Source organism: Cucurbita moschata, unplaced genomic scaffold, assembly GCF_002738365.1.
Source record: "Cucurbita moschata cultivar Rifu unplaced genomic scaffold, Cmos_1.0 Cmo_Scf00015, whole genome shotgun sequence".
Taxonomy (NCBI): domain Eukaryota; kingdom Viridiplantae; phylum Streptophyta; class Magnoliopsida; order Cucurbitales; family Cucurbitaceae; genus Cucurbita; species Cucurbita moschata.
Window position 1 is genome coordinate 1,522,725 of NW_019268531.1, and position 16,069 is coordinate 1,538,793.

Genomic DNA, 16,069 nt, shown 5'->3' on the forward strand with positions numbered 1-16,069 from the left:
AAAAAAAAAAAAAAAAAAAAAAATATATATATATATATATATATATATCGTATTCGGGAAAGACTAAATTAAAACTAACTTCAAACGATATAAGTCCAATTTATAAAGTTAGATATATATTTGACTTTTCAACTTCGGTTGTTTCTTATATTTCAAAAAGATTTAAATAAAATTTTACCATTTAATTCAATTTAAAAGATAGATAAAATTCATTAATTCGAGTATAATATCGACAATTAAGCATAGTAGGTTTTAATTATATTATGTAATTTTAAAAAATGGATGATAATGACGAAATCAAGTAATAATAGATTAAAAAAATAGGAAAGAATAAAAAAAGGAAGAAATGTAGAGTAGAATAATCAATTATTAGATGCATAATGATGGAATTTTTTAATTTCAACGCGGAGAAAACGGTTGAGAGACAGACAACTAACCACCGTTTACCGTTTACCAGATGGTTTTAGAAGTACACAGATAGACGGAGAAAAACGGTGGGAAAACCCCAAGCTCTTGGGACACTTAAAAAAAAAAAAGTAAAAAATATAATTTAAAAAAAAAAAAAAAGGTTTCCATTTGGTGCGGCCACACACAGAATGCCGATTATGAGATCGCCACGTCAGCTAAAAAATATATTATAATAGAGGGCGAGGCAAAGCTGTGCTGACGTGTCAGTTGGTAAGTGGCGGGTACTTAAAAAGTGAAGCCTATGTGTTTTTTAATAAGGAAATTAGATCCGGGGGAGATAAGACTCGGTGGTCACAATCTGAATCGTGGAGCGTGAAGATACCCTTTTTAAAAATTAAAAATAAAAAAAAGATCTTGAAATTATTTGATTTGTCATTATTACATTTGCACTTAAAAAAAAAAGGTGGAAGTCCCACTCAAATTGTGGCGAGGGGTTTAATAATTGATGTCCGGATCTTCTTAGTTTATATGAAATTAGATATGGTTTCATTTTATTAATGTACTAATTGATATTTGAAACAATATAATGAAGGGAAGTACGCCTGTGTTACGGAGTACGGAATTTGCATTAAGCTAAGACAGATCGGGAATGAGATTGGGTTGTCTGCCTTTTTCTTCCTTTTGCTGTTACTGTTTGTCGCCGCCTTTGATTTTCTATTCAACAATATATGGTAAAGATTAGGTTAGGTTTAAATCCATTTTCTCTACCGTCTTCCGCCCAAACCCACCAATGAATGTATTCCACGTGGCGTTTGAAAGGTCAAATTTTCAAACGCTGTCCTCTGACGGAAATGGTAATTTCGGTAAGATGGGCCGACGTGTTGTTGTGGACCATCGAATGAGTCCGATGGATCCTGTCTCAGTCCATTTTGTCGGCCCACAATACCAATAATAAATAAAATAAACTAATAATTTCAATTATTTTACAACAGCTGTCGAGGATAAAATCAGGGAGGTTTATTTCACACCCATGACGTAATAATTATTAAAAAAACATTTTCAAATACAAAAATTAATATCATATTAGACCGCGTTCGATGTTGGAAGTCCCAGATCAGCTAATTTAGGAAATGAAAGGTTTATAAACAAAGAATACTCTCAATTGGTCTGAGGGCTTTTGGGGAAGCTCAAAGCAAAACCATGAGAGTTTATACTTAAAGTGAACAATATCATACTATTGTGGAGAGTCGTGTTCATCTAACATAGTATCAGAGTCATGCCATAAATTTAGTCGTGCCAATAGATTGGTAAATCCTCAAATGTCAAACAAAGGACTCCTTATATGGTATCAGAGTCATGCCCTAAACTTAGTCGTGTCAATAGATTGGTAAATCCTCAAATGTCAAACAAAGAACTAAAAAAAAAAGGAGTCGAGCCTCCTCACTCTGTTCGAGATGAGGTACATCGGCTAATTTAGGGAATGGTTATGAATTTATAAGAAAAAAAAATACTCATGCCAACTAATTTAGAGAAACTCTAGTAACAATTATTTTTATTAATATGAGTGTTTTTTTTATAGTTTTGTTTTAAGGTAGTCTAGTTAATAAAAACATAGTAGCCTCGGACACGAAAAGTCAGATTTTTTTTTAATTTTTAATTCCATTTATTTGTTGGTGAAAAATGACACGTCATTACATTTAATTTATTTAATGAAAGCTCTAAAAGTTAGGGCTGACTTGCTTATATCAACAAAATAAAAATAAAAAAAGTAAAAAAATATTATTAAATGATATAAATGGAATCTTGTTGCTAGTTTTTGGAAGAAATCATGATTTGAATGTCAATATTTTGGGAATGACAGACTATAGGTATATTCTTTTTAATTTTTTTACATTGCGGACCGAGATTTTCTTGTTTTTTTTAGTCCGGATATAATAACTTACTATAATAAATCAAATATTAATGTTTTAAACCGTGACAAATTCTGTGTATGCGATGTATCTAAAAACTGCAATTAAGCGTTATACATATATGTGTATGTTTTGTTGTCTTATACATGTCTTGATCAAAATTTCAAATGTGTCTAAGTTGGGACTTGATTGGGGTGTGCTTGTTAACTTTATTAATAAAAGTTAATTAAAACTTGAGAAAAATTGAATTCCAATAGGGGCTAGAAATTAAGTGGAACACGTGCGCCATTTGGTCAAAGGTCAATTTGAGAGACAGGTGAGGAGGCTTGAGCCCTATGAACCTAAGTTAGTTGACTTTATGTTATTTTTTTATTTTTGTAATTCAACGACGTACGGATCTTTAAAATGGTAATTAATCCTTGATTTATTGAGTTATACTCAATTTGGAGAACAGCGTGTATTGCCTTAGTTTTTAATGCACACAATATAGTTATGTTTTAAAAATTTATAAAAACATAATTGAGTCTTTTAATACTACCATTATACATTTGTTGTGACAGTAACATATGGAAAGGATTATATTAATGATAGTGACGATATCGATCGTGACTTTGATATAACCGGTTTTAATTTAACAAGTTTCATTTAAAAAATATTAAAAATAGAAAAGAAAAGGAGAGGAAAAAAAAAACATCCCGGCTTATCTAGAAAACACGGTTTTAGCAAATCCACGTGTATGGAACCGAGGTTGGTTGCAGAAATTCTGTAATTACGGGAGTGAATATTTTAAAAAAAGAAAAAGAAAGAAAATAAAAAGAAGGTAGTGCAGGGACGATTTTTTTTCGAAATATTATAAAATTAAAACAATTGAATCAGTGGAAACTATCCGCCAATTTCCATCCCGAAGCCATGGGAGCTCTCTCCGAGTTCTTCTCCCACCTCCACACAATGACCGCAGTCTTCATCACCCTTTTACTTCTCGAATGCGTTACTCTCATTCGCACCATCTTTGGTTTGAGACCTAACGCCGACAAGCGCGTAATTACGACGGCGCAGTTTTTGAAATTGATCGAGGAGAAGAATCCGACCATCCGATTCTCCAAGAAAGTTACCTCGAGTTCGGACGATCAGTGCGCCGTTTGCCTCTCTGAATTTGAGGAAGGGGAGATGGTACGGAAATTGCAATGCAACCATACTTTTCACAAGGATTGCCTCGATAATTGGTTGAAACTCTTTTTTGCTACCTGTCCGCTTTGCCGGTGTAAGGTTTTGCCGGACGATATTGTTGCCGGTTACCGCAGGCTGCGAGACCGTGTAGAGTACGACGGCAGCGACGAGGAGCTGATCTTTTTGTTATCGGCATTACATGGTAACAGTATATATAGGTTTTTCTAGGGCGAAATACCAATTTCATTTTGTTCATCACAGAATAGAATCAAATACCATAGAATCTTGATTTTCTGTATTAACTAGGAAATATTGTTTTCTCCTTTCACTGACGAACAATAGCGTTAGGGAACAGCTCGTTTCTGGTTCGATTGATCAGGAGCCAGATCGCGATAAATCGTGTATGCTTCTCTTGCAATTACGCAAGCCAACTGTTTGATACTTCGTTTGCATGATTGCTTCCTACTCTTCCTGGTTATTCGTCAACGAATATCATTAATTCTGGGGACAGCCAATTTACTTCTTGATATTTTTCTTTTTTTGGGGGGGGGGGACCTTTGTTCCCAATAAGACACTGAAACCTGCTCTAGAATCATCCAAATCATAGCATATTTTGTCCATCCGGAAGTTTACTTGGGCTAATCCGAAGGATCTTTAAGAAAATTGAAGATGTTAGTTAGATGATCCCTTAGCCTCATTTGATGGAGGCTTATTGTCTCTGTAGGGCCGGGGGATATTATGCCACTTATAATTATAGTAGATGCGAGTTGGTGGTCTAATTTATGGGGGGCTTTTACAGGGTAACTAGAATGGTACTTGACGGCATTTATTAAGAACATAAGTTGAAAGAAAAAGCAAAATTTGTTGGTTTTCCCTTGATGTTTCCATGGGGGTTTAGGTGGAGATGGTAGGAGGAGGACCAAAGGCTCTGTTTGTAGGCTCTAACAAACTGATTTAGCTCATCTTCTCTATAGTTAAGCCCCAATCTTATGTGTTTTTGTGTTGCCCATTTTCTTCAATCCTCCTCCAACTCTTGAACACCCACCAAAAGATGAGGGAAATTGAGGACATGCTTAATTAGCAGCCTGGTCTGATAAAACAATTTTTAAGAACCATGATTGGATCAGGTGACTTGTATTATTAAGGTTATATTGCGTAGTTCAAGGAATAACAACTTTAGCATTCTCAGAATCAAGTTTTATATGGTGAACCCAAATACCTTCCCACTGTCTTCAGGATTGTTCCTGAGATTAAGTTCGAAAAATTTCCTCTCCTAAATGTTCTGTACGTCGGGCACTTGCAATAAGTCGAAAGGGAGCAGGCTAGATCTGGTGGTGCAGGGAAAGGAAATTGTAAAAGATTTGACATTTAATACCAGATTGTTGAGTAATAGTACCAAACCAAAAGAGCGCATCTGTTCTGGCCATGAGTTTGGTTAGATGCAACTGATCCCATTTGAAAATTAGCGGTAACCAGGGCTGCTGGACTTTAGCATTATGTTCTTGGTGCTTTGAATTATACTCGTTTATTTTGAGATTAATTTGTGTTAGATTATCTGATGAAGATAGAATTGATTTGATGATTTGATGATTTGATGATTTGATTGATAGCTGTTATATCCGTGATTTTAAAATCATAAGGAATCTTTTATAACATGCCTATCATTCTATGTTGTGACAGCTGCCGGCAACAATTATCTGTAAGCTTGGTTTGGGGCCGAAAATAAGGGACATTCTGGATGGTCTAACATTTATATAATTATACAGTTCATGATTATAAAGATTAACCGTTATTTTTTGTACAGTGAATAACTGAAAAGTTCTAAGAAAATAGTCGATTGTTATGATTGTAATTTGTGTGGGAGTACACTTTTGCAATTAGTTGCAGATACTTTGTGACCCATTTAAATTTATTGATAACAATAGAAATGTGGAGATTGTGGAAATATCAATATCTGAAGATATTATGATATTTTGTCACCGTAAGAAACTTTAGAACGATTTGATTTGATTTACACTCTTAATTCAAAAAGATTGTAGAATTGAACTGTTACTATAGTATTCAATCAAATCATAATCAATTCAATTCCCCACAAAAAAAAAAAAAAAAAAAAGGTACAGCGACTCGTGAATCCACCATAGCAGATTCAGAAAGCATCCTTATGAACTTTTGGCGATTTCTTGAAATCCAAATCATCGATCTTCTTTCTTCCAACATTCAAATGGCTAATCCAAATCCAAAAGCATTTCCAGAGAATAATAAGATTACAAACACTGTACAAATCAGATAGACAGACGAGACGAGAAAGAATTACAGTATATATATAACATAATGGCCGGAAGGAACTCAGGCGGAGAAGAATCCGGTGGAAGCGGCTCGGCCAATTTGGGATTTGGGGTCGAAAACCCATTTGAATTCCGTCATCTCAGCATTTTGTTTTGCTATTTCCATCATCTTCTTCATCCTAATCGCCGAAGCAGTTGCAGAGATGGAAACCCAAGAACCCAAATCTTCAAGCTTTTGCGTCTCCTGCACTTGCCTTGGATTCTTCATCCTTCTCTCGTATTCCTCTGCAACAAGAATTGCAATATCCGCCATGGCTATGATTTTCGAAGCTCGCTCTTGATTTTGATGTGGCCCTCTTCGTGGGAGGAGATAATTTATATTCAAATCGGGGGATGATTATGGATAAGGCTGACAAGTCGGTGTAGTGTATGAAAAAGGTGGACCGGTGACTGAGTCTGGTTTCTTGGGCATTTTGCTTTCACTTTTCTATGGATGAATAGATTTGTATATTTTATTGAAGGCTCTTTCGGATACTACAAAATAAAGGATTTCTTGATGACAAAGTTTGGGATTTGGGGGGAAAAAAAAAAAGTCCCTTGGTTATTCTTTTCACATTTCATACCCATACATATACCAATTCTTAATTAAATTATATATAATGGACATATTAGACATCAAATTCTAAAAAATATTTACGTATTTTAATATAATAAATAAATTAGATATAAAATTAAATTTAAAAAGGAAAATTCATATAGAAGCATGTGGTTATTCCTTTTTCTGTGGTACTTTAGGGACCCGTTTTCTTGTTATTGGTATAGGAATTAATGGCAACAAGAAAGTGGTTTCTGAGAATCAAAACCGCCAAACTCAGCAAATGGTTTTGATCTCAAAACCAAAACCACATCACTGACAATGCTTAACACGTCAGATGTATGTAAGTAATACGTGTCTAATTACTATTCGTCTTAAACAATAATAATAAAATTGACGGATAATTAATTCGTGTTCAGAAGACGTTGGCACCATATCACAGGTTGTTTACATGCAGCTGTCGGTGGTAGTCCACGTATTTTGTTTCGTTATTTTTATATTAAATATAATATAAATAACTTAATGTAGTTTTAGTCTTATAAATTCATGATGATAATGACAATAATGACAAGGCTGTCATAAATTATACAGAAATTTCAATCAATTACTTTTAATTCGTAACCATTTTTAGTACAGTTTTAGAACTAAATTATACTTTTATATAAAAATATATATATACAAGAAAGAAAACCTCCAACATTTCTTTATCAGCCTATTTATAATTAAAAATTCAACGAATGTAGTAATAATTATTGGCGTTTAAAGAACGATCATCTACCAGTTAATTTAGAGAATGATTATGGATTTATAATAAAAGAATACTCTCTCCATTAGTATGAAGTCCTTTGGAGAAGCCCAAAACAAAGTCATAAGAGCTTATACTCAAAGTGGACAATATAATACCATTGTGGAGAGTCGACATCTCATACTTAAAACTAACCAAACGGAATTATTGTTAAAAAAAAAATGAAAAACAAGAAAAATGTACCTTTTTTTCCCTGATTATTTCAAACAAAGAGGAAAAAGGAAGTAAAAGAGCAGTCAATTCACAAAAACACTTTAATATAGCTTTAGACCGTCAGTTTTCACTGTGGGTATTCAAATTCGTTGCCATTTTCTCACACTGAAAAGATAAAAACTAGGCAGTCTAACCATACAGACGAAATGCAGAGGCTAAGTATTATGTGTATACGTATGGGACTTTCTTGGTCCGAATTAAAGATCTGCAAGTGAGAAGCAAAAGCATTATGGTCAGTTCAGGCTTTGAACAGATATACTCTTCCGGGGGAATATGAAGAGTGACCCATTTCATTTCATAAAAGGCCAAGAGTTTTCAGTTGTTGAACGTGCTCAGCTGGAAGTGGTGGAGGTAACCACTCAGATCCTGTCATCTCCCCATCTACATCTTCCACAACATATTCCTGAGAGGAATCAGAGCGTATTAAGAAACGAAAATTTATGGTCCCAAACACAGTCGAGACCACAGTGGATAAGAAATCAATTATTATAATCGAAAGGTAGATGTTCAATAACCAACCCTGAAATGGTTGGACCTAAAAAAGAAGAAAACAGCAGATTCATAAACAAACCAATCATCAGAATATAGTATTTGATATTGAACCATTAGTGTCCCCCACACTCCTGTTATACTTTCTTCCCCAAAAGATGGAGGTCATGTCCAACATTTTCCTACCCACTGATTAATACGACAGACCTCATGAATATGAATGTGCTTAGGGGCACCCACCTCCATCAATGATGTTGACTTTGCATTCCTTTTTTGAGGGACGTGTTTGGAAGACGAATAGATTTTTTTTTTCCCTTCTAATTGGTAGGGTTTAGCAAAAATTTTAAGAGCACTTTTGTTCTGACCAATGCAGAACACTTTTAATTTTTTTGATAATCAAAGTAGTTTGAAAATTTCTAAAAGTAGATAAAAAGCGCTTAAAGAGCTTTTAGATGAAACGTTTAATCACTTTTGCTTACAAAATAAAAGCTCCACTTTAAAACACTTTTCAAAATGATATCTCTAACTCAGCCAAATCCAGTTGGTTCTGTTTATTTCAACAGTTAGTCTATTATATAGAAAATAAGCCATATTCAAGTATTTACCCTCCTAGATCAGTGCATCATTGAAAGTTATGCGCATGCGCAGCTCAAAAGAGATCAGCCAACTCACCTTTGTAAGCATTCTTTTTGCAAGTATGTGATAGTGTCGTTGCCATATTCGTTGTCCAACCATGGTAGCTACCAAGACGCTGTAGAAGATACCAATCACTGTGAACAAACCAAGAACAATCAAGGCCATTATAAATAATAGTGGCAGTCCTGCTTCACCAGCACCTCCTAGGCATCCACATTCGGTTGCTATGCTTCCACAACTTTCGAAGCAAGTGGTGCAGTCAGTCCACATACAAAGAGTACCAGGCAAATGACAGTCAGCACATAGTCTGCAAAGATATAAGAAAACACATAAAAAACATGAGAATGCTGAATAACCTTTCCAACATTTCCAACACATAAAAGTACTATTTTTGCAAAACATTTCCAACACATAAAAGTACTATTTTTGCAAAACATTTCCAACATTTAAACTATAATTTGATGGAGAAAGATATAAAGAACTTGGACAAGGTATTTTGTCATTATTCTAACAGAGCTTGAACGAATTCCCAGCTTGGCTAAATGTCAAATATTCTATACTACGGTTCATCAATATTCTTTCAATTACAATTGGACGGGAAGCAGAACAGAGAAAAATCAGTTGAGTTAGAGAAACATCACTGCATGAGAGTCATACCTTAAAGAACGAGCCTAAACTCCTCAACAAGAATTTTTATGATAAGGAAATAATAATTTTAAACGTAAAGCCAAAAGAAACTGTGAAACAATAGATTTATACCCAGGGTGGCAACAACATAGACACAATTCTCTACATGGCTGAGCCAAATCATTCCTAACTCTCCGATCATAACACGTGATGAAGCATCCAGATAAGCCGAGCAATGCAAAAAATAATAAAGCTCCTGCATAGAAATAAAATTTATAGGCGATGTTCAAGTAGATAAAATATAAAACTGTTATTATGATTACAGTAAAAGGCCATAAACCATTCAATACTTCCTTCTTATGGGGTTCAACAACATGAATCAAAACATGTGATCATGTAATGAGAACATTCTTTTAAGCTGTTGTTCTGTACCCTCACACTTTCATTAGTTTCTATGACACGAAAAAAATAGAACTTTCCCTTCTATTGCCAAACTTTATCTCACTAACCTTTTTTCCATACTCTCAACACCCATCCAGCTCATACTTCCTCTCGCCGTTAACTTCTCTATACAAACGTAACCTCTCTCAACAATTCTTCTTGTGTATCATATCTTCTTGCAACTTTGGATACATCCCTTCTGGTAACTTATCAATTCTTAAAATACTAATTAAAGAAAGAATAAAGGGACTTCGTTCTAACTAAAGTAAAAGTACTTAAAATGTCAGAATTAAACAAGTAGATTATTTTTTGTCATCAAAGATCTTCTGCTAAAAGTTCTTTTGATAAGCACAGTTCAAAGTCAGAAGCACTCCAAACAGACCAGCAAACAAGGCGACTAAGCCAAACTGCCTGAAGCCAAACAAACTTACGCCCTACTGTTATAACATAAATTATGCATGCAAATCTTGAATCAGCTTATTGAGATTTTACCACATATGTAATAAAAACTAATTTTGTTATCAAAACCCCACGTAAGACGAAGCCAGTAATGTTGAAAACCATCTACAAAATGCGTCAAATATCCCAGAGAAGCAATTACCTGCACAAAGATAAATATTACAAATAAGTATAATCAACTGCTAGAACATAAATTGATTTGCAACAAATTGAATAGAAAACATAAAACTTACAAGCTGAACCGCCAAAAATATAAATACAATGTCTCTAGTCACAAAAAATCGAAATTTCAGGGTTCGCCATTTCCTGTCAGCAACAGCATGTACTCTCAAATGGTAAGGGGCCTTACATGTGGTACAATGAGCAAAAGCAAATCCTTCCTGCAATTTTAATCACGGATGATCAAATGTAACTAGATGATGACTATAGCAATTTCCTTTTTTTATTTTTCTAGATAAGCATAGGACTAGTCTAAGAAGATAAAAAGGTGACTGTAAATACTAGGCTAATATTACAGGCATAGGCAGATAGAAGTACCGCCCAAGAGTAGTAATATTTTTTATTTCGTTGATGACCCTAAACTGTAGTTATGCGTGTGATAAAAAATGAAATTTCAGTAATGCTGCTTCAAGGAAAAAAGAGATAATAATGCCAAAATATAAGTTAAACTCTTAAACAATGAAAGGTAGATTAACAATCCTCTGACAAGGCTGGACTTGGTCATGAAGGTGAGCAAAATATAGTCATTAAGGTGATCTAGCAACAACAATCAATATTTCAAAATGAACGGTATTAGGAAAATGTCCACCAACTTCTGCTTCTTTACCAACATTCAAAGGTGTCAAGGGGACTGGGGGTAGTGGAGAGGGAGGGAGTAACAATTAAGAGCAAACACAATTGCCAATCACCTTGGATGTATGATTCTAATTAATAGAAGACGGGTACAAATGTCAGCTACAACCAGGAATTAATAATTCACTATTACTATATTTAGACAGCATTTGCACTACAGTTAAGAATATAGGCAACAACATTAGAACACCAACATGCCTGAGTTAAATTTACAGAAATATACGAAGTCAGATATCATTCATACCTTCACAGCCCGCCAATGATCCAGACATTCTCGATGAACATACTTTGATGTCCCCTTGCATTTGCACGGAGCAATAAAATCCCTACCTGATTATGCAATGAAACACGCACATTGGTCAATTTAAAATACTCCCCTGATCAAACACCTACAGAATGATCCCTATGTGATACGGCCGTCTCATACCATTAAACAAGACTTTAAATGAACAGGCAACTCCAAAGAATTCTAAAGTACAAATGCCAAGTGGGGGAGAGGGGAGGGGACTGCAATGGTTAACATAGCTCGTTACAGCCCTACAAACGGTCAATTTAACAAAATTTTAACATCGAAGAACCTAATTTAACTTCAAGTTTCATCGTAGTGAAAGACATTTTCGATCATAAGAAAACACACCTTGAATTTAGAATATTGTTGTTCTAGGGTTCAAAGAACTGTGCCTAAAACGCTGCATTGAGCCAATTGACTGGATGATCATTCTAATTAACGTCAGTATAAAGAAAGCGGAAAAAAAAAAAAAAATTAGCTGCCTTCGTTAATTTCCCAGAAGGAAAATGTCTAACATGCCCAAATGAAAACAATCCCCATCAAGCATCGTCGGAAAAATAGTCGAAACCTAGCAAAAAACTGAATAACAAAGGAACGGCAAATTACCATCGGTCTCGAGGCAAATTCTACATTGTATTTGCTCCCCTTGGCCGGCTTCGAGGTCGATCTCACTGGGGTCGCTGATCGGAGCCGGTGGAATGAGAGGGGAAGAATCTGACGGTTGACCCGCCATTGGGAATTAAAAAACGGGAAACACAGAAAATGGGCGGAAAGAGTGGAGGGAATTAGTAGAACATGAAGAAGAAATGACCCGTGTCCATGTAAATGCCGTCTCCAGCTTGGTGCGGGTACCCCAGAGGATTTAGAAGCTGTGAGAGAATAATTTTGGTGAAGCAAGAAGAAAGCAAGAGGGTTTACAAGTGGAGACCAGAAAGTGGTTGAATGTCGTTCTTCCCAAAATGGCCTCAGCCTTCTCCATTGCGACCTAACTTATCCTCCTCCAATCATATTTCATGTATCAAATCACAATTTAATCACACTTCCTAAATTCTTCCGTGACTAATTCAAATAAGACACCTCTTAATTCATGACATAAAATTTATATCACAATAATTGAGATCGCATCGGTTAGAAACGAGAATGAAACTTTTTTGGTAAGACAGTGGAAACCTTTATCTAACGGATGCAATTAAAATTGTGAGATTGACGGAGACGTATATCGAACTAAAACTGGGCTAAAACATACCGTAAAAACTGACGATATATAACGGAGTAAAATAGACGATATCTATTAGAAGTGGACTTTTATTTTATTTTATTTTTATTTTAATATAAAGTATAAAGAGGAGTGGAATAGCCAAATTAATTAAAGCATTGGAACTAATCGCCGTTTATCGCTGCCGCAGCAAAAAGAAGTTCAGGAGTACTCTAAAATCATTCAGTTGAGACATAATTACTAATTTGGAAGTTGGAACACATCCTAACAAACGTCCTCAAGAAGCTAAAATAAATTTAAAAAAAGAAAAGAACCCAGAAGTCAGGGAACAAAGCTACATATGAAAAGTGTCTAAGTCGTTTCTTTCATCTCTCTAATTTTACTTCTTCCTCTTCTTGGGAGGCTGGAGTGCTTCCTCATCTTCATCCTCGTCCTCCTCTTCCTCATCTTCATCCTCGTCTGCTACTTCATCCTCGTCTTCTCCACCATCATCATCATCATCATCACCGTCGTCATCTTCGTCGTCATCGTCACCATCATCGTTATCATCATCGTCATCGCCATCATCATCTTGATCCTCCTCCCCGTCAAACTCTTCTTCTTCCTCCCCATTCTCTTCGGCCCCACCAGCTCCGCCCTCGGGATTCTTCTTTGAATTACTTTTACTATTGTCGTTAAGGTTATTGGCGTAGTCATCTCCATCTTCAGATGATAAATCCTCGTCACCTTCACCTTCACTTAAGTCGCCATCCCCATCATCGTCGTCATCGTCGTCACCTTCAGCATCAAGTGGTGGGGGTGATGGGCACTGGGTGGGACTGTCTCCTTTCATTCCAGGTTTGATCAGAAACGCCCCAAGGGGATCCTGCAACAATATTTCCAAGGAGTACAATAGTTCATGAGGTTAAGCATGTCATAAACCGTATCACTTGCAAATGGTTGTTACCATCAAGAGAAACAGACATAGAAACCATACAAGGACAGCAGCAATTTCTAAGTTCCTATTAACTAAGAATTCAACATGTTAGGCAACATATTTTAATGAAACCAACAAACAATAATGCTAAAACAAGACAAAAATTTTCTATAAGCCAAGTTTATACGATTTAAGAAGTCAAATTGCGAGTCATACCACGCAATTAATCAGGTTCGTTTCCTTTTACAATTTTAAAACTTGATGGCTAGTAGTGATAAGGATTTATTATTTATAATTTCTAACAGACTACAATGGGGCGTGTTAACAGAAATGAATAATAGAACGGCAGGCGTACATGTTGCTGGCCAGGGCCTAGCATCTTGTTGGCCTGCCCTGAGTCTCAGTCCTTCAATTTGGCAATCTCTGTTTTTTACTTTTACCTCCTCCACTTTATATTTTTTACCATATTTTATTTTAAACCGTCTTTTCTTGTCGGAATCTGTTTCACCAACCAACGTCATAAGGACTGGCTTTAACGTCTGAAATACCCACTAAGCTTAATTGGCAACATCAATTGGATGTCAGAAATGGCATCCACACCATTAAGAAGCAGAAAGCAGGAGGATGATGGGAAAGGAATACACTTCTCCCAATCACAACTTGCGGGGTACTATCAAGTAAGAAATAGACATGGGAAGGTTCAAAAATATGATTCTTTGGGGCACTCGAAACCACGTATTAAGATTGATTCCTAATCAAACTATCCTCATAAAAGTCACAAATACTCCAAGAATAATTCGAGCCCGAGTCCAGAGCTAAATATTCCAACAAAAAGGAGATTCTCCATATCTTTCAACTGTTTAATGAAATTTCCCATCAAATTGAATAAATCTAGCGACAACTCTGTAATTCAATTTGAAATTGCGAGCCATCAATAGTGTATCCTCAACCACTGAAATGAAGTGGAAGTAAAAGAAGGGTATGGCGTGTTATTCAAGTCGTCGGTGTGAGGGCATTTCCGTAAATTTTGGATCACACCTCACCGAAACCCATCAAGTGGGGTCAATGAGATGATGTCCCAATAGAAAAAGAGTAGGGGGAAAGATAAATCCAAAAGAATCCCAAGACGCGTGATTACAGTGATTTCGAGAACTCCCAACTTTTCCTAGAAAAAGAAAACAGTAAAAAACTTTCTACATAATAATTTTGAAAAAATAAACATTTTTTTTAATAAAAAATCAACCAAAATAATCTAATCATAGCCGTACGATGGGGATCAGTTTAAGCCAAATGAAGGAGTGGCAGTGGGTGGATGCCTATTGGATATTTTCACACCTATTCTACACAGGCTACAGCTTACTCTACCGACTAAAGCTCAGCCGAAGTCGCCAACATCAAACAGTTGGCCAAAGCCAGCGGACTTCCAAAGGAAACACACCAAAACCATCCAGTAAATGAGAGAGTAATTCTTTTAAAAGGAAAGCACAGCCAGCATACTCTTAGCATATCACGCGACCAAAAAATTCTTTTAAAAGGGAAAAAGTTATTAATTGGATTGATTGAACTTAGAAATGAGAGAAATTAAAAAACTTTAGAAAGTGCCTTGCCTGAGCCAGGAGCTGGGTGTTGACCAGAGCCGAAGCTAGTAAAGCAGCTAACCCTTCACTAGCGCGTGCGAGTGAGCCATCGCGGAGCGTGACACCTGCTGAAGCATTTGCTATCTCCATTCGCGCGGCGACTGTTTCCTGCGAATGCATCAAAAGGCAAAGAGGGGAAAAAAAAAAAAAATTGATGAGAGAGCTGGTCGCCGTCAGATCTGTCCCCAAAAATTTCAACAGCCGTTAAAAATTGAAATTATGACAAAACACCAACTCCACCGGAAATTCTGTCTCTCAGTCTCTCAGTCTCTCAGCCAGCTTCCTACCGTGTTGATTTGGTAGTTTCTACCGCCTATCCTGGGGTTTGACCATGGGTAATAAATCCAAAAAGGCTCATTCTAGGTAATATTCAAATACTTTTTTATAAAAAGAAAAAAAAAAAAAAGCAGAGGAAAATTTCTGACGCATCCTCTTGAGAGCAAAGACGCGTCGACTTTCAGTGAAGTAAAAATTCCAGAGTCCATAAAGTCAACGGTAAATCCAGCACAAAAGTGACAAAAAACCATAGATATACGAGAAATTAAACTCTATGTTCATAGTAAAACGACCATAAACCAGAGAAAATTCAGTTAAATCGTCCACGAACGACCTCGAAACACTAGCAGACTGAAGAAAACAAGCAAGATGAAGCAAAAAATCAGAAAACAAGAAGAGATCGAGCTCAAATAGAGGAAACAAAACAGATACAGATACAGGGAGAAAACAACAAAGAATTGAGAGTAAAGCGTACCGAGAAGACAGATCAGAGCAGGGAGATTGTAGATCTGGACGTACCGCGATCTAAAATCACAGAAAAGAAGCACAAGAAGCAACGTTCATTCTGGACCGTCCGATCGAGATTGAAAAGACACAGAGAAACGAAGATATAGAATTATCGGCGGCTCTCAGAGAAGGGTGGGAGGGAAGGGTAGGGTGGGCTGAGGGGGTGAGGTGGGAAGTGAGAGAAGCGAGAGCGATTACTGGAGACCGACTGCCCGTAATTTTCCAGACCGGTATCGGGCAGATCGGGCAGCGTCGTACTCTTGTAAAAAAGTCCGCGTTTTAAGCTGCCCAATGAGTCTCAATGGACAGGTGTGGGTTCGGATAACTTTTCTCATCAATTT

General features: G+C 36.2%; 3 protein-coding genes and 1 long non-coding RNA gene across 6 annotated transcripts; 2 read left to right on the forward strand and 2 right to left on the reverse strand.

Annotated features, from left to right (window-relative positions):
* The first annotated feature begins 13 nt into the window (after positions 1-13).
* Positions 14-6,073, forward strand: LOC111453779. The gene is made up of 2 exons (XR_002712306.1): positions 14-49; positions 5,802-6,073. It is a non-coding gene; the product is annotated as an uncharacterized LOC111453779 (long non-coding RNA).
* Positions 3,158-5,430, forward strand: LOC111453778 (E3 ubiquitin-protein ligase RHA2B-like). Its single transcript, XM_023095006.1, has 2 exons — positions 3,158-3,687; positions 5,166-5,430. The coding sequence occupies exons 1-2, from the start codon at positions 3,228-3,230 to the stop codon at positions 5,186-5,188; spliced, it is 483 nt and encodes a 160-aa protein (XP_022950774.1). The 5' UTR covers positions 3,158-3,227; the 3' UTR covers positions 5,189-5,430.
* Positions 6,074-7,410: 1,337 nt separating the features above from the next.
* Positions 7,411-12,145, reverse strand: LOC111453774. The gene is made up of 7 exons (XM_023094999.1): positions 11,783-12,145; positions 11,132-11,217; positions 10,269-10,415; positions 10,069-10,177; positions 9,268-9,391; positions 8,545-8,815; positions 7,411-7,786 (listed from the first exon to the last, which is right to left on the reverse strand). The coding sequence occupies exons 1-7, from the start codon at positions 11,907-11,909 to the stop codon at positions 7,679-7,681; spliced, it is 972 nt and encodes a 323-aa protein (XP_022950767.1). The 5' UTR covers positions 11,910-12,145; the 3' UTR covers positions 7,411-7,678.
* Positions 12,146-12,546: 401 nt separating this feature from the next.
* LOC111453777 (prostatic spermine-binding protein) lies at positions 12,547-15,931 on the reverse strand. 3 transcript variants are annotated; one of them, XM_023095002.1, is made up of 4 exons: positions 15,697-15,865; positions 15,186-15,263; positions 14,916-15,053; positions 12,547-13,257 (listed from the first exon to the last, which is right to left on the reverse strand). In XM_023095002.1, exons 3-4 carry the CDS (start codon positions 15,033-15,035, stop codon positions 12,772-12,774), a joined length of 606 nt encoding a protein of 201 aa, XP_022950770.1. In that variant the 5' UTR covers positions 15,036-15,053; positions 15,186-15,263; positions 15,697-15,865; the 3' UTR covers positions 12,547-12,771. The 3 variants fall into 3 exon arrangements, with proteins under 3 accessions (XP_022950770.1, XP_022950773.1, XP_022950769.1); XM_023095005.1 differs by having other exon boundaries at positions 15,181-15,263; XM_023095001.1 differs by lacking the exon at positions 15,186-15,263 and having other exon boundaries at positions 15,697-15,931.
* Between the last annotated feature and the right edge of the window lie 138 nt (positions 15,932-16,069).